The 26,679-nt window shown below is 39.9% G+C and overlaps 1 protein-coding gene across 2 annotated transcripts; it reads left to right on the top strand.

The window, feature by feature from the left end:
* Positions 1–1,167: 1,167 nt before the first annotated feature.
* Positions 1,168–26,598, top strand: LOC146690783 (FERM and PDZ domain-containing protein 4-like). Of its 2 annotated transcripts, XM_085433875.1 has the most exons (17): positions 1,168–1,621; positions 8,499–8,615; positions 13,060–13,220; positions 13,501–13,603; positions 14,269–14,314; positions 15,216–15,320; positions 16,241–16,348; positions 16,717–16,848; positions 17,297–17,416; positions 17,563–17,699; positions 18,011–18,137; positions 18,378–18,467; positions 18,576–18,758; positions 18,931–19,063; positions 19,150–20,112; positions 21,951–23,156; positions 24,697–26,598. In XM_085433875.1, the coding sequence occupies exons 1-17, from the start codon at positions 1,581–1,583 to the stop codon at positions 25,950–25,952; spliced, it is 5,028 nt and encodes a 1,675-aa protein (XP_085290001.1). In that variant the 5' UTR covers positions 1,168–1,580; the 3' UTR covers positions 25,953–26,598. The 2 variants fall into 2 exon arrangements, with proteins under 2 accessions (XP_085290001.1, XP_085290002.1); XM_085433876.1 differs by lacking the exons at positions 1,168–1,621; positions 8,499–8,615 and adding an exon at positions 8,840–9,049.
* Positions 26,599–26,679: the final 81 nt, after the last annotated feature.

Raw genomic sequence — 26,679 nt, 5'->3', positions numbered from 1 at the left:
GTGGAAACACAAGTTGTAGCTTGAATGAATTTTCTCAACTAGAATCAAACACTATTTGTATTCTGTGTATGCATTTATTTATCCTTTGCTACCTGCCATTCTTATTACCTGTTTTTTATTCTCCGATTCTCTTGTTCATGTTCCGAGCAGTGAACTAGATAAAAGACTCTCCTTTTAACTCTTGGATCATTTTGCCTATACTGTGATTAAAATGGAAAATCTGAGAATTGGGCAGTTTTTAGTTTATTTACTTTTGTCGAGCTTTTATTCTTTTTAATGCCAGCAGGTGTTTATATAATATATTTGATGTTGGTCTTGTCTAACATCAAAAATGCATGTTTTACTGATCTCGATAACAGCAAATTGTGCTATTTTCTTTTATCCAAACTTTCAGATCCACATGAATAAGTGTGAGGCCTCCCTGGATCAGAGAGAAAGCTAATTGGCTCTTGGTGGTTTTCAGTAGAGGTGTTTGATCTGAGGTATTTCATTTATGAAGAGTAGTTCTTCCTCCTTGGGTTACTAGACCTTGTGGTGATCTGCGAATGCAATGGATATGTGGCATTGAGGCATTTTTTAAACATCTGAACCATTTGAAATTCCAACAGCCTCCTGCTTCGGCACTCTGGGCATTACTAACAACATAAGACAGATCCTGTTATCATGACATGTTAAAGTCATGCTTTTCTTTTAAGATAAGTGCATTAACTCTTTATTTATTTGAATTGGACGATACTATTAAAATGTTTGACCTCACATGAATTGCATCAATTAGAGTGAGCATTTAGCTGCCGAACTGGTTTGAAAGGTCAAAACAAATGCACTGTACAGTATAGGAATTATAATGTGCAGCTGTGATGCAGAGACCTCATCTGGGGAGGGGACACATAAGGTCCTCACAACTCTTCAGCTGCTCTTGCTACTCCTCTGTTGCATATAATGTGCACATGATGCGTTGCCAGCTTTTATTTAATCCTTCCTGCTCTTTTCAACCTTTTCTCGCTTTATGGAAAGACCCACATGTAGCTTGATCAGACTGTTTTTCGAGCAATTCTTAGAATCCAGATCCATCCTTAACTAGAAATTCTTGTGCCTTTGCTACTAAGCACACACACAAACATCACAAATCCTCTCACATTCCTCTTTCCACTCTCATCACCCACAACCACCGCCATACATGTCCCTCCCTCCCTCTGCCCCTCGCTCTGGCTCTCTCTGCCTCTCTCCAAAGCTGTTGTTACTGTGCGGCTCCTGCACATCATTCCAGCGCGATGGAAATTAAATGAAGGTGGCTTAACGCAGCTAACAGAGGCATGCTTTGAAGGATGTAACCAGGGGAAGCTGCACTGCCAGATCCTTTTCCATGGGCTATGGATTTGTGTTGCTGAGGCGAGGACACGGGAATCACTCAGCCATGCAGAAGCACAGACAACAGGACTAATCTCTCCTCCTGACTTGTGGAAGCTCCACTTTTTCCCCCTTAAATTATTTATTCTCTATTGCCAAAGAGTGTGAGGGATAATGGGGCCGGAGTGAAGTAGATGGTGAATCTGTAGCCTTGACTGCAGTCTGCAGCACACATGGATGTGTTCAGCTTTGTGAAGATGCCAAAGCTGTCAGGGTGAGTCCAACGAATGCTGCTATGAATTTGCCAGTCTGTGGATTTGCCTGTTCGTTCTGTAGCAGCCGGCGTTTTGTATGTTCAAAGGCATGATTCAGATCACATGTTGAAAGTGTTATTAAAAATGCTGAGTTATTGATTTGTTCAAGAGAGCAAGTTGTGCAGTCACGTATGATGTGAAATGAATGAGCAAGTGAGAGAGATGGCAGTGGGGGTGGATGCAATTGGTGATGCGATTCATGTGTCTAAACTGTACGTATCTAAGTTCATAAATATTGCAGACAGTGGACACGGTTACTGCTCGAGTATTATGTAATATAAGGTAACCATAGATATTATGAAACATGAGAAGAAGCAGCAGAGGATGTTGCAAAATTTCAGATTATTCCAGGAAATTGAGTCATAGCAGTGATTGCTAGTTCTCAGCAGAGTTTTAAGTCATTTTCATTTTGAGTCAGTTTAGGGTACTGATCATAGCTTTCTCAAATGTTTTAATTCTGCCTAGAGTTATGACATATGAGTGGTTTTTTATCTTTAAAATCAAAATACCTGTGCCCTGAACAGGAAGAACATTTACAGTTGCTAAAGAGCCGTTTAAATCATGACACTTTGCAATTAAAATTAAAAGACAGCACATTTCGGTTTACACATTTACTTCCTTCATGTGGGTCATTTTCATTTGTGACAGATTCATAGTTTCATATTGGTTTTGTTTTAGAAGAAGTCATTAGAAGCAATGATAATGCAAAGCATAGATTAAAATAAGTCCTGAGGAATTCATTCGTCGACGGGGCTTACACCTCACCTTGCGCGCACATGGGTCTGCTAGATTGAGTTGATCTCCCCCAGTGGACATTAATCCTCCTAGGGGATTTGGCTCCATTAGAGGCACCACGGACCACTGATGAGAAGAACAGCTGATCACAAACAAGATACATTAAACAAGCTACTGTGTGTCACAGAAATGTATATTAGGAGCGTATCATTTCACTTATGAGTCATCACTGAACTGCACTGGCAATTTTTCATTAGTTCTTTGTTTATGGAAAAAGACATGCATCAAAAATACTAGCGTTGCACCTCAGTATTCGGTTTATTTACGAGGCCCTTTTTCATAACATTTCAGCTGGAAATCAAACAGGTAGCAGTGATTTTCCATCGTCGTACAGAAACACTGCTTTCTATTTAGTATCCCTCCATGGCAGCAATGATGCGGCTCCCAGTGGACCACCACCATCACTGCATCCTGTCACTGTTAATAATGCCACACAATGCTAACCCTGACTATGAGTTACCACTTCTACAGAAGCATTCCCCTCCCTTTGTTGTTGCTGATGTTTGTCTCCCTCTCATCTACCATTAGGAATTTAAGTCAGCACGAGTCTGTATTTCACAGCGAAACCCACTGTATTTATTCAGAGAGCTACAAGAAAGGCAAGAAAGGCTCCCCTCATTGTCTCTTCCTCCTGCCTTGCAACACCCCCAGATGTGTCTGCTATCAGAAACAAAGGGTTGATATAGCTTTCATTTTCTTCTTTCTCTGTTGTTTTAAAAATCAAGCTAGCATTTCCACTTGTTTAAGGTTTTGTAACAAGATACAAAGCAATGATGTCCTCTTTGAAGTTGCTGCTTTTCTTTAGCTTTTAAGAACTTATTTTCCTGGAAATTACAGTTACACTTTTGATTTTCTCTAAATATAAGCAGCAGCGATAGGCAGACAGGGCTTTCCTGAATCAACTGGGTTGCTAAAAGGTGTACAGCAATCTGTAGCTGTTTGCTGAGCATGCTCATATATGAAAAAAACAGCTAGAATATTGTTCACTGCATCTTGTTGGAGCTATATTTAGTCACTCTTATATAAATGATGGCTATGTTCATTAAATGTGCATGTTTTCCCGCAACCAAGTAATGCAGAACAACAGCTAAAGCTAATTTACTTGGACTGTGTGACTTCATGCTTGTGCTGCTCACTTGGATCATTTCTGGCTGTGTTTTCCCAAAAAAAAAATCTATAATGTGAGCCATTGTTCAACATGTTTTGACTGCAAACTTTATTCACAGGAAATCACTGGTCTGGACACAAATTGATTAGCCTAAATGTTCATCAGAGTACACACAGACCAAAAGATCTGTCATACTTAGCGTTCAAATCAGAAGCTCTCAGGGAAGAGTAGAGCAGAAAGGACTCTGGGTCAGAAATGGTAGCCAGCTGGCTGGTGGATGAGGTCTTAGGCAACTATTTATTATGTTGCGTGCTGTAGAGCTTTTAGCGTAAAAGCAGTGAGTAGCACAAAGAGGTGCAGGAGCATTCATGTCTAGTTCAGCACCCACAGGGTAAGTTCATCACTATATTTGGTTAATGCTTTCTATAGAGAGCTATAGCACAAAGGATGGCTGGGGGAAATGCAGTGTAATAACAAAAAACACAGATTTCTTTGTTTAGCTTTGAATATCTTTTACTGCTGGATTTATCATTTCAACCAATTCAATCAAATGTAGTAAGGTCTACTACTCGGCTGGGAAACGCATTGTGTGTATGCAATCATGCACATTAAGATTCTGATTAGATATTTAGTGATATGCTCTGTGTTTCCTACATTTTAAGTGCTACTGCAGACTATATCCAGCTTTCAAATAGTAGCTCTTTTGTAAGATAATGGTGTTTTGTCATTTAACAGGTAAACAGTGGGACATCGAGGTTCCTTTACTCACTGTAACATAGCAGGGGGATCACAGTGGGTGGGCTGTTTCCCAGATGCTTTTTTATACCCACCCAGAGGAGATTAACTAACCAAAAAACATTTCTATATAGAGGCACCAGAGAGCTGCTCAGGATAGTGCGGTTGCCCATGGCAACAATATCAGTGCTTACGAAGACAAACACAGAAATACAATATTCATTTAGAGTAATGGGGAAAACAGACACTCTTATTCTGGAGTGAGTGTTATTGTGCAGACAATTTCAATATTATTGTATAATGGCATTATATGGGACAGAGAAGAAATTTTAATCACCCAGGCAGTTTGATTTTTGGCTGCGTTAATGCGATGTGGTCATGGGAAAGTCATTTCTTGCAGAGTAGAAAAACAGTGATTTCTTCTGTGACGTCAAATAGATGCAATGTGGAGCAGCAAAGAAAGCATTTATGTACATAAAAGCGAGCAGTTTGTTCAAAGATTAGTAGTTCCGTAGCAATAGCCTTCATTTTAATTTTGGTGCGTATACAGCAGCACACAATATAAATCACAGGCTGGACCGTGCTCTTTTGTGCTTTCGTATCGATCAAAGAATTAGAGCCAAGGTGGTGGTTTGGCAAGTCGAGCAGAGGGCAGATGTTTACTGAAACAAGAGGCAGTCTCTAAAAGAGGAGCAAAGGAATAGGGCCTTTAATCAGAGTGGTTCCACTCTGTCTGAGCCACTCTGCTCTACTCCCTGGGCTCTCTCCCAGGAGATGGTCATCTCGTCTGCTGTCTCTCCACTGATTTCATATCCAAACAGAATCACATTAGTGGTCTATCTATGCATAACTGTCTGTTTAAATCAAGAGCACTGAGAAAGCAGAATCAGTGCCTCTTCACAGTGTGCCTCGAATCATATTTGTAACACTCCCCTTTTTGTCAAGCAGGTAGAGTTGAACAAAAAGACCCACTTATTGTTAGATTGACCCCACTGTTGATCTTAGAATAATAGCTATAAAATTGTTTTAATGCTGCTAGCAAGGTCATTTTGATCGTGGGAATATATGAAACTTGTGTCTTTAAGAGTCTTTGTCTGAACGGTGTGCTGAGAGAAAAATGCTTTTTTAATACAGTAAATGCTGTAAGACAGAATCCCTGTATCACACTAATCTGGCTGCTGAACAATGTGATGATTTATTCAAGATGGCATATGCAAAGGAAATTAGTATGGCTCTCTCAACCTGGGGATATTCGCTTTCTCTTGCCTGGTGCATGCTGGGAAATGTGTAGGAAACAAAAAGGAAATGCAATAGGTTCGGGCCCCCTGGGAAATGGCACATAAACATCAGTAAAATTTGGCTGCTGCTTCCAAACAGGAATCTTTGTTGCAAAATAGACTTGTGAGAGCAAAAACACATCTATATGTATATCTATATCTATATATGTGTGTGTGTGTGTGTGTGTGTGTGTGTGTGTGTGTGTGTGTGTGTGTGTGTGTGTGTGTGTGTGTGTGTGCGTGTATCTTGAATACCACAAATACCTCATGAATAATTACTTTTCTTTTTTTCTCTGTATGCATAATGGCCCACGTGTGGCACCAGAACGTGGTTTCACATAGCCAACCCTCATCAAGATTGTCAAAGTAAATTATTTAAACTAACTGGAATGCCTGTGTTGGAATGCTCTTCTTAGTTGTTGCTTGTTTATAATGCATAGTTACTCCCTACATAAATAGGACTTCAGCATTCATATAACACTGGATTGCTTCTATGAAGTGAAAGTGAACTCCTGTGATTAAGCAAGGGTCACACTGTTCATGCTTTTTTCCTATGAGGCACTGAAAAGTGATCTTTTTGCCATCACCAGGACAGAACAATCCAACTGCTGACTGGAACATCTGCTCTTTTAATTTCTGAAAACAAGGCAAATTCACAATTGAGCAACATTCTGTTGCATTTATCTAGTTTAGATTATAAAACCCTGATGTTATTTTCTGTGTTAGCAAAGTTTTTCATGAGGAGAGCCTAATTTCCCTATTCCTTTTAAGTGTTCCTTTGGCGCTCTTTTAAAAAATGTTTTTGGCTGCTACATGAGCTCAATCTAATAACATGAGCTCAATCCAAAAGCATGCACAAAATACAAAAAAGGCCTCTGTGCATTTTGTGGTTTTAGTGTAATTTATGCTCTGAGAAAGCCTACATTTTGCCTCCCAAATTCTTGTTCTAATTGTCCTCACTCTGACTCTTGGGTAACCTGTTCATGAATTGTGCAGCATGGCTTGCCTACTTAGCGCTTGATTACTTAGTCCGATGTGACTGTGGAGGCATTATTTATTGATGCTCACTGAGGAAGATCGGTTTCACTGTCCACCAGTGGGTGAACCTTTTCAGACGCTTTGTTAAGCTGGAGCGCTGCGACGTAGTGGCATAATGGTCCTCCTGTCTGCAGACAAAAGAAATCAAAGATCACAGTATCTATCACTATGCTGCTGATACATTGTGGCATAGAGTTAGGAAATGGATTTTTTGGAGCAAATCATTACTTCAGTCATATATTTTGAAGGCACCGCATCTGGAACTGTAAGTAATACACTTAATTGTGGTGTAGACCTTTGGAAAAAATGTCAAGCAGATCACTGCTGACGATGTAGTGTTGGGAAAAAATATCATAATTTTACAATATTATGCACTTGTTGGATTTTTTGAACATCTCCTGAGAAAAATGTATAAATCTTCAACATCAGACAATGCCTGTGTTAAAATGGCTGCTAGTACAATGGTGGGTACAAAGAGGACTCGTCAATGAGGTGGCTCCAACAGCGTCAGACAGTATCTAGTTGTGTCCACACACATCATATGAGCTGCAGGAAATGTTCTAAATATACACCATCGAGGCCTGTTCCCAGCTAATGTACTGTAGGTCAAATAAATCCATATCTGTGTGGAAACACTAATAACGCCAAAACACACCACTGCATTGTTAAAGTAAATCACATTGCTTCACAAGCAGACGTAAAATGTGGTACCCAAAGGAAAAACACCATTTTCACTGCAGAATTCAATTTTTGAAATGAATTAAATATGACTTAATGCATCCAACAGCACTCAGATGTGTGTTTTTATTAGGGTAGCTGACTTGAGAACTGTGCTCCAGCTTTTATTGCATTACTTTGTCGTGGACTACCTGTTTGCACCAACTAGCTTTGCAGTGTTTTGTGGCCTTTCTTTCAGCTTACACGTGTTGATGAAATGGTAATACTTTATCAAGATCTCATGAAATAGACATGTGCATACACACACACGCCCACTAGGACGCACTCTTTCATACAGACACAAGCACACCTCGCACGCATTTTATTATCATTGGTACAGTAACTGGGGAAACATTTAGAGAGAAAGAAAGAGGGGCTTTGAATAATGAATGCGAAGAGCCCTGTTACACGGCAGACAAGCCTTTGAAGTGACACAACTTACTGCCACTGCTTTCATACCATCACCAGTGTGCAGACACAAAGACAGAGATAGAGGGAACAAAAGAAATGGGATGCAGAGGAAAAGACAGATGGAAGCATTTTGACCAATTACGGTTCTCGTGAACACCTTCACTCTGCCAACTTCTAACTGTGCAGAACTTTGTTTTGCTGGTAAGAATCAGAAAATCAGCTGAAACCGAGATTTAGACTGCTGCTGTCTTCCAGATAATAGGCTAAAATGAACTGTTTTGAGGATGGCGGTTATGGCTGGTTATATTCTCCGATAAACTTTATCAAATCGTCTTGGCGTTGAGCAAATCAAATAAGTACTTCATGACAGAATTCCCCTGGGCTTCTTTTATAAAGAATGTACTGACATCTAGAAATAAAACCAATTTCATGCCTCTCAAAGCACAAGAGTGAGCCATGACAACTCCGCCTGTGTGTCGAGCTTACGTAATTAATTTGATTTGTATGCACTCAGTGAACAGTGACTATGGAACATTGTTTATCGCGCAGGAATCGGACAATCTCTTATCACTTGGGCTGAATCGCTTTTTATCTGTGCAATTTATTTATTCCATTAAGATTCAAAAATCTCTGTTTTTAGTTACTCTGCCGTTAGACTAGCCGATCTGACCATTTTTGCACAGGTTTTAATGAAACCACAAATGTTTACAAAAAGTGGAGCTAAGCTTGATTTGACTCCTCTTTCTGCCTCCGCAGCCACAGGACCAAATCCTCAGGCTGGCCGCCCCCTTCAGGGACCTGGAGTGCTTCACAGGGACCCCCAAATGGATGGGACATGGGCACCAACAGAGAGGGGCGTGACTGCTACATCAAGTAAGTGCCCTATGTTTAAAGAAAGTGAGGGGGAGCTCGCTCTGTTCCAGATGTTTCAGACGCTTTGCCAACCTGTGATTATTCCAGCCACGTCACTGCCTCCACACTGTCTCCATCTGTGCATTCAGAATACTGATTTTCTGCTCCCTCCGCTGCTGCGCACACTCTGCCCCTGCCTACTCTCACTCTCTCTCACGCTCTCACACACACCCACAATACTCCTCATGCAGTCTCCCAAATGCAGAAGAGGGCTTTTGAGAGCGCAAGTGTGTGCATGCTGCTGTTGTTGTTGATGATGACGATGAAGAAATTCACCTGTGCATGGGCTTGTTTTGATCTGAGAGTCTTCACATTCCTCAGAGGATGCAGGGTTATAGTGTTATCAGCGTAATTGATCCTTCTTAACTGGCACTTGTGGAAATCTGTACTGACAGGTAAAAAGAAACTCTTCACTGGCTCTTCGTGTGTTTGCGTGTGCAGTAGTGTAACAAGTGTTGCTGTTATGTTGATTTGGTCGGGATTTTTACTATTTCGTCAAAACACAAATTAGACATGCTTTTAACAACCTAATCTATACTAACCGTTTCTGGAAAAATATTCTCTGCTTTCATTTGTTCATAGGAGTTTTAATTCTTCTTATTGAATATTATGGGATGTAACGAGTACATTATTAGCACAGCAGGTTTTGTAATACAGATACGTCTTCCAGTTGTGGTAAAAAAACAACAACAAATGTTTATTTAATATATGAATAGGAGGTATGCGCTTGTCACACACGGGTTATGGCATGAGAAGCGTGATGTCAGAGGAGTTATATAAGAAGTAAGGAGCAGTGAAAGTGCAGGATGCAGAGTGTGTCTGCAAGAGGCAGATCGTGGAGGCTGTTTTGGTTCCAGCCTTTCCTTTCTAAATTTAAGGAAGATTCATAAATAATCAAGTGGCTATCTTAGTTTGTCAAGCCTCTTAGCTGCCTATGCTAAACTGTTGTATTTCTCAGTGGAATACATGTCTAGTCTGTGTGGGATGAGCACATGAATAAAGCATTTACCAGACAATATGAACAGATTGACATACAATTATTAATGTCGTGTCATTTAAAGCAGCTACAACAATATAGAGATATGTTTTGACACAAGTGGAGAGTTAAATGAGTTACATTAACTCATTCATGTAACTGAACCTGAGATGGGAGGGTGTTATTGGGATTTTTGTTGATGACCTTTTAGGCCAAAATTAGACTGCAATAGTGAGAATCGGCCCAGCATTTCTTCCTGTCGCTTTTTGTTTAGCTCACAGTGCAGCTTGTGCACTATGCGGTAGAGCTACACTAGCAGCTAATGGGTATGATTACAGACCAGTGGATGCATGGCTGTCCGCACAATGGGACTCTAGCCATGTTTAGCAGGTGGCCATGGAGAGGAGGCGGCAGCATTCTTCCTGAATGCACAGGTCCATATGGTTTTGATTTGTGCACAATCTGCTGAGGTTGTCATTCCTGAGATAAAACTGACACATAAATTCAAACTAAATGTTCCTTTTTGCGATACAGTATGTAATAACTGTAGTTGTCATATGATGACAGACAAAATGTTTCAGTCAATGCTTTGGGGTATTAAAGGCAGGGACAAAATGCATGACTTTAAGAGGAAATTTCGAGGTTAAGAAGCTAAGGAGGCCAGCATACGGTTAATTCGTAAGTCTTGTAAATGCTGCAGTTTATAAAAAGCTTATTTGAATTTCTTTTAAATGCATCACTTAATAATTTATGGAATATTCTATACTCCTGAGTCGTGGGAGAATTTAAGATTATATGTTTGCAAACTGAAATAAAATGTATTAAACAATCTGTACAAAGAAATGTAATATCTCTGTTTAAAAAGACTACCTATCTAGGGAAGTAGATGTGACAGATACATTTTCCTAATTAGCTATAAAATAACCAAATACATTTTGCCCTTTTAATGATTTTAAGTAAACGTGGAATGATTGTGCAGAAGCAAATAGATTTTAGAAAAAAATGGCCAGGTCCACGATACAAGTAGTTGACATAATGGGACTCATTATTTTTAACTAAGCTTCGGTTTTCAGTCTTGTTACATCAGACTTTGCACATTCTGCCCACAGTCGTTCTGCCTGCCAATACTACTGTATCACACCACCAGGACAAGAGGTCCCTGTGTTTGTTTGGTCATTTAATCAATTATTTTTAAAATGTAGATGCAAAATGGTATTCAGTCTGTTGATTTTGTAGTGTAATATGGGATAACTGTATGTTGGTTGGCTTTGCAACTTTTAATTGCCAGTGGAAGACTTGAAGCTGTAATTTCTTTTTTTTTAAACAAACACGATAGTCTCCTAATTGCAAATACATGTATAATGGCCACAGCATAATATAGCACAGTCAATGTTAATTAGTATACAGTGCATACATACACAAATCATACAAAAATCTTGACCAACCGTGAATCAGTGTGCCATTGAGAATGATTTATAGAACCAGTTTATAGACTTTTATATTAGAATTACAACTTCATGTAGAAAAATATCCTCTATCTGAAATGTTGTGTAAAGGTACACGAAAGAATTCAATTCTAGTTTAGGACTAGGCTGCTACTACTAACAAACAAACAAACAAACAAAGAAAAACACAAAACCATTTTGGTTTTCTTTTGTTATCCGTTCAGCAGCTGAATTTCACCCTAATGGAACATCACATGTTAATTAGCCTGGGAAGAAGCGGCTGAATCCTCCACTTCCAAAATATCAGTTGACAGTCATTTAACATCTTTGAACTTGTCAGCAACTTGCTGTTGCTGCCTTTTCATTGCATTGGGAATGCAACTGACAGATCTCACTGTGTCTTTGTGCCGTGAAAGATTAATTGTTAGTATTTACTGGTGAACAGTACATGTGTCAAGAATAACTGTGAATTACACACTGTCTGCCCACAGCTTTAATTAACCAACATTGTTGGCACCATATGGAGTTGCTGCCGCTGCTGCTTTTGCAGCCAGGGAGAGCAGAGAAACACTGTAAAAAAAATTTAAAAAAATCTGATCACAGAATATGTGAAACGTACATGCTGGCTTTTCACATCTTTTGAGTTCAAAAAGCTAATATAACGATGATTCTCTTACAAAGATTGAGAAAATTCATTTTACCATGGTAACTGAAGCAAAACGTTTGATAAGGTTAGAGTCTTGATTCGCAGCCAGCTATCAATGGTAGCAATATGAGTAAATCTTAAAAATGAAACTGTTTTACTGTGCGCCTGTCATCTACAACAAAAGTTTATTGCTCTAAAATGGTAAGGTACTGCATCTATGTAGCTAATCAAACACCATTTCTCATGCTGAGCAGGTTCACAGCCTACATGTATTCTGAATTAAGCTTTTTTGGATGCACTGCAGAGCTACAGCAAACTATTTCGTATAATATTTTACTGTAACAACCCCTGTGAATAATGAAAGCAGGCTAGATTAATCACCTCAGCACTCTCGATCATGGTGGCCCATTAGCTAAACCCTAACAATGTTCTCAGCCACACAGACCATAGAAACCGCGTTCACAACGTGCATCCACAACAGTATAGATCTAAACATCATGACATCATAAGAATAAATTCATGTTTAAGCCTAAACCCTTTAAATTTGCATGAGTCTTTGCAGGTAATAAACGTACTGGCTGCTACAGTATTTCATGCTCGAGAGAGGTAATGCAACATAATTCTGCCAGACGTGTAAGTCCCCACTCATGCAAAAGAATGAGACTCTACGTAAGACCTAATATTTTGTTCTTCGAATGCATCAATATTTACATTGTCCGACTGTATCACAAAGGATGGAACATTGCTGTAAGAAAAAAATGCAATGTCTGGAGGAAAATTCACTGACATGGCACTCTATATTATAACTGTCCTGGATCTTTATTAGTCTGGCAAGGAAACACATGCTTATTATTTAACACATTTAACACAACGGTGTGAGAAGTACAGATTCTTTGTGAGGCATTACAATGTGAGAATACAAACATTGGAGCCTGATTAGCATCGCCCACACGCTCTATTTCTGCAGCATTGTACACGTTCGTTATTCTGAAACAATATGTGGCATTTTGTTTTTAAACATTGTGGGTATTTGGAAGAAATTACAGTTTTGTATACAGTGCAGTTGATGTCTGTCCTCCCATTTTAATTTTTCAATAGCTATCTCTTGTAAGAGCTGTCATTGTTTCTCAGAGGACATTCATTTTAGTGGTTATATTAAGCATTTAACAATTAGAGACGCTGCTATTAATCTACTGGCTTATTTTTATGGTCTGTAAATTGCATTTATTTATTTTTATAAAAATGTCAAGATTACTAATAACCAGCAAAGGTTATTTAGGATCAATCAAAACCACCCTGCCCTGACAAAAACAGTTAATATCCTTTTTATCCCCACAGCCACGTCTCCCAGAGCAACTCCCTGGAGGAAGTTCGTCTGGACGGAGACAAGTTTGTTCCGCCAGCGCCCCGGAAGGTGGAGATGAGGCGAGACCCAGTGCTTGGCTTTGGATTCGTAGCAGGCAGTGAGAAACCTGTGGTGGTTCGCTCAGTCACGCCAGGTAGCACAATCCAGCTACACAGTGGACTCTACCACAACACAGTGACTCATTCAATCCATGACTGTTACTATATCAACACGAGATGAAAGCCTCCTAAAATGTGGCTAAGAGGAAAACCCAGTGAGACTGTAGTTTACGTCGATAATTCATTGATTTGAACAGTCCTCAATGAGAAAGCATTCATTAGAGCTTTGAGGCCCAAGACAGGAAAAAAAAAAAAAAGAAGGTAGGACCGTGCAAAGTTTGGACCATTAAGTCTTTTTTTGGTGTGTTTTGGCAGGGGGTCCATCAGAAGGCAAACTGATCCCAGGGGACGAGATCATCATGATTAATGATGAGGCAGTCAGTTCAGCACCCAGAGAGAGGGTTATCGACCTTGTCAGGTAATACAGCACTCTTAATTAACTTTAATAAAAACACCCAAACATCCAAAGATTTAATACTTTTTGTACAAAATGACATATTGTAGTTCATTGCACTGTCTTTACTTAAAATTTCTGCTCTAAAATATATAAAACAGTTTACTGCCTATGGAGATACTGTTGATAACTGCAAAAAACATAAAGCACTCTAAGCATACCATCACTGTATTTCTTTATCTTATTCTGATATGCTCAAAAATCAAATATCATAGCTGGATAGATAAAGCAATATAACATTACTCTAGCCACCTGCTTCATTTAGCTGTATGCTGGTGTTGTTGTTTCTTCAAGCGTCTCATTAGATTAATTTCATTCACACAGCTGAGAAGCTGGCACTGAGCCTTTGGTCCTTGCGTGACCTGTGCTGCAGTCTGTAAACAGTACATTAGTACAGGGAAAAGTGCCCATGTGGCCACTCCTCTACAGCTCCCGTGGCCTTGAATAGGCTTCTTCTCTGCAGCAAAGCTCAGCACAATGGTGCCAAGACAGGACTGCCAGGTGCACCACTTTGAAACTGTGTTCGTTCTGCTCTTTTCTGACTGTATTAATTGTGTTGTTCATAAAAAACTTCTAAATTTATTGAAACTTAACCTTTCATTATTTTTTTTGTTGCTTTTATCCCGCAGGAGCTGCAAGGAGTCCATATTGCTAACTGTTGTTCAGCCGTACCCAGTAAGTTTCCCTGTCCTCCTTATGAATGAAATCCGATACATTCCACTTGGCTATATGTGCATTTGGAGGTGATTATTTTGTTGACTCTGTGCAAACAAGCCATTAATCATGCCATATGTTAGTTCTGGCACAGCATCGGTAATGCCTGGGCTAAGTGTTAGAGCCCAGTGAACTCACGGGGAGTCTGATTGCTGCAATCTTTCCAAGTTTTCTCGTGTTGTAGTGTTAGATCCTCACAGAACCTCATGTGAACCTGCCACTCCAGCATTTACTAGAGTCACAGAGCACCAGATGGCGGTGAACACACAGTGCCAGGAGCATATATTCAGCCTTTGTTTACAGTTCACATAATAATTCAGTGGGAATGGATTTATGCTTGGATTCCCTCCAAAAATAGACCAAACCGTCAGTGCATGTTCACAACAAGGGAAAGGAAAAATCAAAATATAAACTGTATTTTGACACAAGACCTGTGCTATGTCTTGTGTGGTAGAAAACTGTATACAATGAAACAGTAATCGTAATGTTTATTATAGTTCAGATTTCATCCAGTCATCATGCATTTTGTTTATGCACTTTGCTCAGTCCTGAACACGACAAGCCTTTAGGAACAGCAAGGATTGCGGCTGCAGAAAAGCAGTGTACAATACTTTGAGGACCGAGCTCTTATAATCCTGTCTGTAATTACTTCTGTTTACCAGGGGTTTCTTTGCAGGCTCAATGACATGAGGGTGTCCTCTCTCTTATCCCTTTGCACAGTGCCACCTTAATTGCATCATCAAAGAGAGAGTAATAGGAGGGTGTCATGTTTCAAGAAGGAAGCATGCCCTTGAATTTTGTGAAGTGAAAAAAACCACACACATTTTAATGCCTGTTTTTCCACCTTCTTTTCCTCTAAAAGTCACCCAAATCGGCATTCATCAGCGCAGCCAAAAAGGCCAAGTTAAAGACTAATCCTGTTAAAGTCCGATTCGCTGAAGAGGTCATCATCAATGGACAGGTCCCAGTAAGTCACATTGAACACTAATTCATATGTTACACATTGGCGCTTTGAATAGAAGATGGCAGAAGCAGACTTGAATTCTTAAGGCTGGAAGGTTTTTTTTTTTTTAGAGATATTAGAAATCCCAAACCGTAAAATGAAATTCTTTATGACTGAAAGACAGAACATTGACAAAAAAGGGGAAACACTGTTGGGTTAGGGTTAGGTAAAGTAAAATGTCAGTATTATTCTGACTCTAAATGCCAGAACTCTGTTGGCTTAAAAATGTTATAGAAGAGAAAATTAAATGTAAACAAACATCATTAGTCACATATTTGTTACAACAGCTGGCACACCATTTTGAAATAAAAAAAAACAAAAAAGTATTAGGGTGACTGTCATGCATATGCTTGTGAGTGACATTTAGCTGTAAATAAGAAGCTCTACCTTAAAAAACAATCTCACCAACTTACAAGTTACCTCCTTCTTGCTTTAAATATTCAAAAACTACAATGTAAAACTGATACATTTTTTAAAGAGCGTTATGTTACACTTCATTTCTTTGTTAGGAAATATTCACCTCCTGAAGTCTTTGTACTATTGCGAGATGAACAGCGAGCTATAGAAGTAGGTGGAAGAAGTTGTGTTAGCATTGCACAGAGCCAGGTTTACTTTTACCACATTTAGTCTTTACATAAAGCTAAGTCAACTGTCTCCTGGCAGTACATTCATTCTATACAGTGGTGTGAATCTCTTTTTATCACCTCATAAAAGTATGTTTCTCAAAATGTTTTATCTTTTCTTTGATTTCCTTGAGTGTGTCTTCCAGTTAAAAATTTCCCACCCAACCCCAGCTAATGCACCACAGTGGATTATCAAATTAGCTAACTTTCACTTAGAAAAAGTCAAATCTGTTAATCACGTATGTTATATTATATCCTCAGGAAACTGTGAAGGACAACTCCCTTCTTTTCATGCCAAATGTTCTGAAGGTGTACCTGGAAAACGGGCAAACTAAATCATTTAAATTTGACAGCACCACATCCATTAAGGTAGGTGGTGGAAGAGCGCCCCTTCACTATGAAATGCTGTTGCGTAACCTTAAGTGATGTTCATTTTAAATATTGAATGTACATTATAAAGTGGAAAATCCTCTCTTCAGCACAGCCTTCAAAACCTTTCAAGTGAAAATATGATTCCAAGCAGAAAATGTATTTTAATTAGCTATTTTTCCTTTTTCCCCAAATTATTTTTCTTCTACTTCAGTTAAAAATTCTGATTGTTCAATAACACTCATGTTTTTTGCATAAGCTAAGCTGTGAAAATGATCTATAGCTATGACACTGAGCTGCGCATGAGAAAGCTGCTGCATCTGCACAGTTTGCTTGTTGTATTAACCATGACATTGTTTATATGACAGGACGTCATTTTGACCCTGCAAGAAAAGCTATCTATTAAGAGCATCGAGCACTTCTCTCTGATGCTCGAGCAGAGAGCTGAGGGATCTGCCAGCAAACTCATGCTCCTGCATGAGCAGGAGATGCTAACTCAGGTGAGACGGGTGCCATTAAACAGAGCGTCAGTACGCAGTCCAAAGTGTATCTCTTTTATAAGTTAAAAATAAAGATGATAAAACAATCCTAGAAAAGAAATTGCAACACTTATATTTGTATTGATTTAACAAAATGTGTTCATTTGGTCAACTTCATAGTCTTTACACCAAACTAAGCTAAACATCTCCTGGCTCCACTTAAATATTTTACGTATAGCTATCAGAATGTTTTTGACCAAAGTCTTTGACAAAGACATATTTAACTTTTTCAAAAATGTTAAACTATTAATTAAATGACTGTAAATGTTACATAGTACCCTATTGTATTTTATTTTTTGCATGTAATGGATTTTTTCACATGTACTTATCTGAAAGTACAACAATGTACTTGGGGAAATAAGCACTTAATGACTAATAGGACCTTCCTTATCTTTGACTTGTCCTCTAGGTGACGCAGAGGCCAGGGTCCCACAAAATGAAGTGCTTTTTTCGGATCACTTTTGTCCCAAAGGATCCTGTAGACCTGCTTAGAAGAGATGCAGTAGCATTTGAGTACCTATATGTTCAGGTAAATATCAGGAGATACACATAATACATAATAATTAGATTGAATTAAACATTATTTATGTTATTTTAGACAATATTAGGGCCTTGTTTAAGCATGACGACAATTGTGACTGAAGTGTAACCTCTCCCTGTCTGTGTCTTCTCCAGAGCTGTAATGATGTGGTATTAGAGAGATTTGGGTCAGAGCTGAAATACGACATGGCTCTCCGTCTGGCTGCTCTGCAGATGTATATACTAACCATCAATACCAAACAGTCCCAGAAAGTTTCCCTGAAGTATATTGAGTAAGTAGATTGGGTTTTACATATGTTTTACTACATGTCATCTAATTGAAAGCCTATTTTGCTTCTACCAGCTGTAAATCACACTTAAACTTAAGCCCACTCAAACAATAAAATGATATAATGACCTCACAAGCACTGCTGCAACATCAAAAGATACATCTCTGGTTAGATGATCATTTTGACTGCACCCTATCCATAAACTCCCGCACCGCCTCTGGGTAAATCAATCACAGGAAAAGAATGATTAATTGACTGTTTGTCGTAGTGGATGAGTGACCTTTTTTTTCATTTTTGTTTTTGCGCATCTGCAGGAAGGAGTGGGGTCTGGCGCTGTTCCTGCCTCCCGCAGTGCTGTCTAGCATGAAAGAAAAAAACATCAAAAAAGCTCTCACTCACATCCTCAAGACCAACCAAAACCTGGTGCCGCCTGGTAAAAAGGTAGACTGTGCTTCTGCTTTCCTCTTTTTGTCTATTCTCTGCAAGTGTATGGCTATTCATCTTCCTCTTTTCCTTGCACCAGATCTGACTCTTGGCTTCCACCTAGTGGAGTATTAAATACTTGAAATAAATCATTCGGGGCTGTTGTGTAGATCAGACTGTGTTGCACTTTTTTTTAACCTAACTAATTTAAGCATTTTCAGCTTGTGCCTTATACTATTTATTTTTTACTCCATTCAGCTAACTGCTTTGCAAGCAAAGGTCCACTATCTAAAGTATCTCAGTGATTTGAGGCTTTATGGAGGACGCGTCTTTAAATCAACACTAGTCGTGAGTAAAACTTTCTTGTCACCTCTCACTGGTTTCACCCTGTTCCACATTGTGCTAATTTACATAACGGCAGTGGTAGTTACGGTGCCTCCTTCTTCCTCTTTACAGCAAGGCGAGAAGCACACAGAAGTAACTTTGCTGGTGGGGCCGAAATATGGCATCAGTCATGTGATTAACACCAAAACCAACTTGGTGGCTCTTCTGGCAGACTTTAGTCATGTCAACCGCATTGAGATGTACACAGAAGATGAAAACAGGGTTCGAGTGGAACTACATGTTCTGGATGTAAAGGTTAACAAAATTTCTGCCTCTTTAAAAGGAGAACAATATGTTGTTTCACAAATACTTTCTGCTTTAACCCTAACAACAGCAAGCCTGCTCTGCAGTCATTATAATCTAATTTTACCACCAACTAGTGCCATTTATTTTGTTCCCTTTGTCTGATTGTGTGCATCTTTCACAGCCCATCACTCTCCTAATGGAGTCTGTTGACGCAATGAATCTGGCCTGTTTGACTGCTGGCTACTACAGATTGCTGGTGGACTCTCGACGCTCCATCTTCAACGTGGCCAAAAACACCGACAGCATGGAAACAAGTATGCCTAAAACTGATCGCAAGATGACTCATCAGAATTGGGTGTTTTTATATAGACTTGTATCAAGTCTTGCTTCCTCTTTGCAGGTCACGCCACGAGAGCAAAGCAGAACTACCAACCCATTGAGTGTACATATAGTACACCCCACAAAGGAGGCGAGGACAGAAACAACCAGAGATGCAGCCAAGAATATTCTGACCAAGAGTGCGATTACCTCGATCGTGGCAGATGTGAAGGCCAGCCAGTCTACATAACTGAGATCCACCAACCCCAGCACTCAATTCACCATGCAGAGAGAGTGGAGTGCTGCAGAGTCTCATGTTCCCAAACATATATGAATGTCCCAAGACCCAAACCCCAAGACTCCTCCAGAAGTGCAAAGGTGTCCTTCATTTTTGGAGACCCACCCTTGGACAGCGTAAACCCCCAAAATCTGGGCTACCAGAGACTGATGGATGAAGGCCCAGAGATTTTAGACAATCACAGCCCCATGTACAGACGTCTCGAGGATGACTATAGGATGATAGAGGATGGGTATCAGTACTCTACCAAAATCTTTGGTCCTACTGAGTGCATCGAGGAGCCACTGCTGCATGATATCTGCTACGCTGAGACAACAGATGACGCAGAGGACGAGGATGACATCAGCTGTGAGGAAGACATGGTGATGAGTGACATTGACAAGCCTACGTTGCTCTCGCTCTCAGGGTCCAGCGATGACATCATTGACTTGACCTCCCTCCCTCCCCCACCGGAGGGTAATGACGAGGAGGACAATGACGTACTGCTGCACTCTCTTAACATGGCCATTGCTGCTCCTCCTCCTGGTTTCAGGGACAGCTCTGATGAGGAGGAGCAGCAGGGGGCTGGGATAAGGGCCCACGGGGCCTGCAATGATATCCCAGTGTCCCTCATAGATTCAGTACCCACCCATGGAGCAGAGGGGCCCGGGAAGCCACTGGATGATGCAGTGGTATCCACCTTACAGGCACTCGAAGCCCTCGCTGCATCTGAGGAACAGAGTCCAGCACAGTCAGAGAGTAGCACAGGTTCTCCTTATACTATTGTAACATTCATCCATTAACATTACACATGTTCCAGCCATTCATTTTGATTTGTTGGTCTTTTTTTTTTTTTCAATAAAGCCCATTTTGTTCTATGTTTCCATTTGTGAGTATTTCTTCATTCATTTGAGAGAGAGAAAAGACATTTGTGTTCATTATTGTGTCAGTTTGAGATTCATTCCTGTTTTGTGGACCCATTTGTTTTCACAACTGCACAGTACACAGCGTGAAAGCTTTGTTGGTTATTAGAAATAACAGAAAATAGATCATCTTAAATAGCCGTCTATAGACGTCACCAAAATTATTGGTACCCTCAAATGTAAAGACGATTTTTTTTAATCAGTCGAGATTGGCAAATATATCGATTTAAGTCAGCAGTTTCTTTTTTTGGCAGGAACTTTTTGCAGCCTTAACACTTCTCAGCAGTTAGTTTCGATTTCTGTTCCTGTTCTCTTAGGTTTCACAGGTGCTTTCCTTCAGTTGTTTATTTTATCTGTGGATGTTCAATCAGCTTACCATCAGGACTCTCAGCAGGCCGCTTTAGAACAACCTAATATTTCATTCTCTTTTATGTTTTACTTTTAGATGCATGTTTTTGAGCCATTATGCCTTCGAAAAGCCATGACCTGGGACTGAGACAGAGCTCTCTGATACTGCTACAGCTAATGTTTTGCTCCTAAAAGCCTCAATAATCTGCTTTTTTAAATTAGTGTCAACATAACCTGTCATGGTAGATGTAACAAAGCAGTCTCATATCAAATGTCTGCACTGGACCCTTTCCCATACCTCACAATGATGATGGTGCTTTTTTTTCTTTTAAAGCCTCATCTTTTCTTTTGTGAAAGCTGTAATTTACTTCCATTTGTCTAAAGGAAATCCCCTCGGAAACAGTATGACTCGGCATCACTTAGAAGCGTTTTAGCAAGTTCCATGTATTTAAGTTTCTCTTTCAGAAATGGGGCTTTCCTGGGTATTCTTCCGTGATCCCCCACTTTCAGTTAGAAAATCATTTACATTTGACCAGATACCATTTTACCTGGAAGACAGCTTGTGTGTATGTTAAGTTTTCTGTGGTTTCTCACCCACCATACAGACTACTCCTTCTGTTGAGTCGGTTTTCCACCTGCTGCCTGGTTCAGGGTGATTGGCTACAGTCCCATAGATCTTAAAGTTATTAATAATAATTCCAGCATGACATTAACCTGCTTGGAAACAGTCTGGTAGTCATTGCCTATACTGACACAGTTATTCGTGTCTCATCTGACCATTTTCAAAAGTGCTATAAAGCATCAAACTCTGAAAACACGTATATGCTTACAATATAAATATATTGCAGAATTCCAACAATTTAAATTTTTAAGGGGTATCAATAATTTTGTCATTTTTAAAAAATATTTTTAGAATTGTAAAAAAGCATTTTTCACATGACAAAAAAAATACATGCAGATGTGTATATTTTTATAATTCCAGTGCTGTTTTGGGATTAACTCATGTCTTTATTGTTTGAATGATTGATTGATTGACTGATGTGTGATTGATTGAATTGATTTATTTATTTTTTAATTTACTTTCTTACTTAGTTTTTAATTAGATGCATAATCAACACTTGAATATTTTAAAGACTCTTATGTGGAATGTTGTTGTGTAATGATTTATATTTATTACTAAATGTGTTATTCCCGAGTTAACATTAGCTATCATTTACACGGTAATTTACACTATCATCCGTATAATTATTTGTTACTCTCTTGCAGGCTTGTGATATATTCCATTTGCCTCAAATGAATTTCTTAATGAGGTTTTTGTCTTTCTTTTGTACACAGGTGTAGAAATATCGAGAGCATTTAGTCCGGATTCTTCTGATTCTGGCAATGAGACCAACTCCTCAGAGATGACAGAGAGCTCTGAGCTGGCCACTGCTCAGAGACACTCAGAGAACCACCTGAGAATGCATGTAGCCATGGCAGAAGGATACCACGCCATGAGTGAGGAAAAGACCGAGGTGAGTGCGCCCAGTGATGGTGGAGCAGGAGCTATGCAGTACAAACCCCAGGAGCAACAGGAGGAGGAGGCCAAATCCTCCTCTGTCACCTCCTCACAGATATTTCACTCGAATGGCGGCGAGATGGAGCCAGAGACAATGGAAATAAAATCCGTGAGTGAATACTTCACTAAGATGCACATTGGCTCTCTAATGAGCAGGCAGAGAGGAAAACAGAGAGAGACTGAGAGCAGAATCCAGGGAGAGTCCTGCGATTCTGACAAATCAAACACGGCTTCTCAAGACTCAGCGAAGGAGGAGCTCCCTCATCTTGTTGGGAAATATAACGCTTTCACTGTGAGAGATTCCTATTACATGAACCAACTTGATCTGGGGCGAACTCATTTTAAAGACAGGCATCAAAAATGGCACCAGAGAGTGCCTGGAAACAAAATGGCTGAGAATCTCGCTCCAGAATGTGTGAGTGACTCACAGGCTTCCCACGCAGACAGGTTGACAGCAAAGGGAGAGAAGCAGGACTTAGATGAAAGAAGCCAACAGTTAAATGCCCATCTCATCTCCCCATCCAAAGGGCCCGTCCCTGCACAGGGCGACGCTGCTTCACAGGATAATGAGCGGCAGCAAACGAAGCTTCCACAGTCGGAGCCAGATGTCTCACGGTTATATGAATACCACGTGAGCAAGCGCATGTCATCAATTCAAAGCGAAGGCATTCATTCTCTCCAAAGCTCGCAGTGTTCCTCAATAGATGCAGGCTGTAGCACAGGGAGCAGCAGCTGTGTCACCCCTATGGACTCTCCCCTTTGTGCCACAGACAATATGCATGTACTGTCCGAATCTTCGCTCAAGGGGCTGAGTTATGTCACTGCGGAGGAGAAGGCTTATGGGGCCCACGGGCAAGGGAAGGTCAGCCACCCCATGGACCCCACCCTGCTGAGGAAGATCCATGCAGCTACCAGTGCTGAGCCTGGGTTTGGAATTACACGGGACAGCAGTCACAGAATGCCCAAGATAAAAGAAACCACAGGTAAACTTAAACAGGAGGGTGAACCTCTAATCTGTAACCTGGTAAGATCAACCTTTAAGACAGTTCATCAAAACAGGCAAATCTAAGGTTGAGAATTTGTTTGAAATCCTCAGGTTACACAAATTACCAAAATAACAAACAAAACTTTGCCTGACTTACTTTCAAGGCAGATGCCTATAGATAGATTTTGCTTTTGTGTCAATGATATCTTTTTCTACCCCTCATCTGTATAACCAGAAGGGAATCAAATTTTGCTTATAACACACACAGCACTAAGAGATTGCAATATATAAATGTAACAAGAAGCAGTCTTACCAGTGTCTGACAATACAGGACTTCTGGGTCACTGCAGGTTTTTAATAACTTCCCCTAACATATTTGACAAAATAGTTCGCCTTTTACTGTGATGACACTCTTTGACTCTGCATATCCGCTCAACTGTGATGACAGTCTGCTTCATGTGCTGCAGTCATTGCTGAAATTATGGAGTCAGAACAAACTTGGGTGTCTTGACACCAAATTTCTGTGGGCATCTTTTCGGCAGTATTCACGTCAGTCCACTGGACAACACACATGCTGACATTGATGTAATTGTGATATTCCATAACAGCCCAAGATATCAGTCAGGATGATCTATTAAAAACTAAACTGGATAGTCCATAGGCCTTTAAAGGCTTTCCATGGAAATACATATGAGATTTTACAGTATTTTTTAATACAAACACTGATATCTGTGAACTGCTTGGTGTTATATGCACTTGCTGATTTTAATTTTCCTTTTAGACATTTATTATGGCTATGAGAACAACACACATAATCTATTTTGCCTGTACTTTGGACTGCAACATATAAAGATGTTTCAAAATTTAGGAAATTTGACAATCAGATCAATAAGCATAGCTACATACAAGCAGAGGATAAATATGTTGTTGTTTTTATGTGTTTGAAATTACTTGCCAATATACATTGCACTTTTTTCTTAAACGAACCACTCGACATATTGGGTATTAATCTTAATCGCATTCCGCTTGCAGTAATATTACAACTGATGCTACTCTTATATCTGTTGCTTCACATCGCTTTGTTGGCTTAGCTTACCGTAAAGATCGGAGACAAGGAGAAAGTATGAATACATCTATAAGTTATTGTCCTAAATGTTACCTCTTGACTTTCTGCACTTTGTACAGCTTCATCAAACAAGAAACAAAGTATTAATGTAAGCTAAGTTTTTCATGATTGCTCATAAGTACATTTTGTTGCCTTTGGACTGAGCTTGGTGAGCCAATTTCCTTGTCTCCAAAGTCTTTTGCAATGCTAAGCTAACTAGCTGTTATGATATTCTCATATGGACTAGATTGATAATATGTCTCTATAACATTTTCCATCAGTTACACCAGGATTAAGAGATTCCTTCTTAATTGTGCACTATATGTCTTTTCTATCACTGGAACCAATAATACAGTGAGACTGAAGAACATTGTGTTAATGTTAAGGTAGATGCTTAACAGTTCTCTTTGTTTTCCTACTACCCCTAGTGTAGCTTGCACACAGCTGAAGAAGGCTGGGAAAGAGTCATCTTTAGCTCTCTGTAATGAGACCAGTACCACCACCACAATCATGTCACCTTCATCATTACAAAGTAGCACAGAGCCCAAACGGCTAACACAGGCCAGCCCTGAGCCTGACCCACACACCCTGGCTTTTCCCTCAAGCGGATCTTCATGTGACCCAACAACAGGCAGCCTCCGGAAGCTGCGAAGGGTTCGGATGCTCAGGAGGAGCTGGAGTACCTTAATGCCAGGTTCCAGGAGCTTAGAAGTACTGTTTGAAAAGACCAAAGCCATACTTACAGGGAAGAATGATAGTCAGAATTTACAGTTTCAAGATCCCCCAAAAGAGCAGATGACATTTTCTGCCAAAACCTTACCCACGAGCTTGTCCCAAGGTTCAGTTGCCTGTAATTCAACTGGTGAACAGCTGCTAAGAGGAGCCTCTCTGTTGATGCCCGAGCAAACAGCACCGAGGCTGGATACAGGTGCATGGAAGTGCCGTGGGCCGTTCAGTCACTGCTTCCTCAGGAGAAAGTCGAATACTCATGCCGGTGATGAAGGTGGAGAGATAACCTCACATGATCTGCACTTTGACAGCTCAGTTTCTTTCTATGGCAAGGAAAACACTATCTTGAGAAACTACAAAGCTGAATGGAGCAAAATGGCCTCATATATGAAGAACATGAGCCTCAAAGATCGGCTTGCTCACATTAACTCAATGAAAGGAAAAACCTACAGCCTTCACACGGGGTTCGCACTTGCACGGAAGGATGCCTTAGAGATGATTGGTGTGTTGCGTTCAAGTGTAGGCCAGCCTTCCAGAATTGCCATGCCTGAGGTCAGCGAGGCTGACATGGAAACGTTCGCCCAGCTGCTTCTCATGCAGGCCAAAGTGCTGAGCAGCGCCTGCAGTCAGATGGCGGTGGAGTACAGTAGCCCAGAAGAGCTGCTGCTCACGCTGACGCACAGCTTCCACACTCTGTGCTGCCTAACGCAAGCCTGCATGTCACTAGTAGAAGGCCTGAGCACCGACAGTGAACGGCACGAGGTGGTAGCCAAGGTGGATGAGGTCATCATGAACTACGTGTGTCTTCTGAAAGCTGCTGAGGCAGTTTCAGGAGGCTCCCCCGGTGACCAAAGTGTGAATGCATTGTCACATTATTCTGCCACCATGTCTGCTATTCTAAACACACTAACTCACTCACTGAACACACTGCTAAACAAAAAAACTGTTATTTTGTCTTGATTATTGATTTCAAAGCCATACATAAGAGACATGGGTTTAACAACCAATGTGAACTGCTGTGAAAAAAATTTAAAAAACTTGCCTTGTGTATACAGTATTTTATTATGTAAAGAAAATATATGATTATACGAATAATTAAAGTTTTAAATAGATTATATTAAGGCCTATATTAAAAAGCATATGACTCTCTTCTCAAATATATTATCTAATATTACTTCATGGGGATTATTTTCAGGATTTATTGGTTTTATTGACAGCTTAACATGTAGATTGACACAAACTTATTAGTATCTTGTTTATAACTTGTAAAAAAAGTACACAGCTGAAGAAATGCATACACTATATAAAGCTCTAAACAAATCGCTGCACAGGACAAGAGATGATAAAGCTGAAGTAACGCGTACAATATTTTCATTTGCTTGAGTCACTTAATTTAATGAATACTTTACACATAAACACTGAGTACTTTCCTGTTATTTTTGTCAATGTCATTAAAGAAATTAAAACTTTTTAAAAAGTATGAACTGTTTTGTTGTCTGTTTCTGTTTCACTCTGCTCGCTCACAGTTTTGGTCATTACCAATCTCTCGGCTACAAAAGTTTGTTACTGAAGTTTCATTCAATAAAGCGTCTTTATTTAGTTTCAAGTGTGTTCAATAATTAATTTTTTCTACTTTTCGCTCAAGCTTTAGTGGTGAAAGTGCTTTTTGCATTAAAGATGATGATGG

The sequence above is a fragment of the Copadichromis virginalis genome, linkage group LG16 (genome assembly GCF_057382275.1).
Source record: "Copadichromis virginalis isolate Kocher_CV1m ecotype Utaka linkage group LG16, C_Virginalis_male_GT1.1, whole genome shotgun sequence".
In the NCBI taxonomy this organism is placed as follows: domain Eukaryota; kingdom Metazoa; phylum Chordata; class Actinopteri; order Cichliformes; family Cichlidae; genus Copadichromis; species Copadichromis virginalis.
This window is presented reverse-complemented; position numbering and strand designations above follow the sequence as displayed.

Bases quoted from the DNA above. Each gene is read 5' to 3' on its own strand.
- LOC146690783 (XM_085433875.1), top strand. From the start codon at position 1,581: ATGGATGTGTTCAGCTTTGTGAAGATGCCAAAGCTGTCAGG. The intron at 17,417-17,562 runs GTAAATATCAGG...TGTCTTCTCCAG, and splicing joins TTGAGTACCTATATGTTCAG to AGCTGTAATGATGTGGTATT. The intron at 18,759-18,930 runs GTTAACAAAATT...CATCTTTCACAG, and splicing joins TACATGTTCTGGATGTAAAG to CCCATCACTCTCCTAATGGA.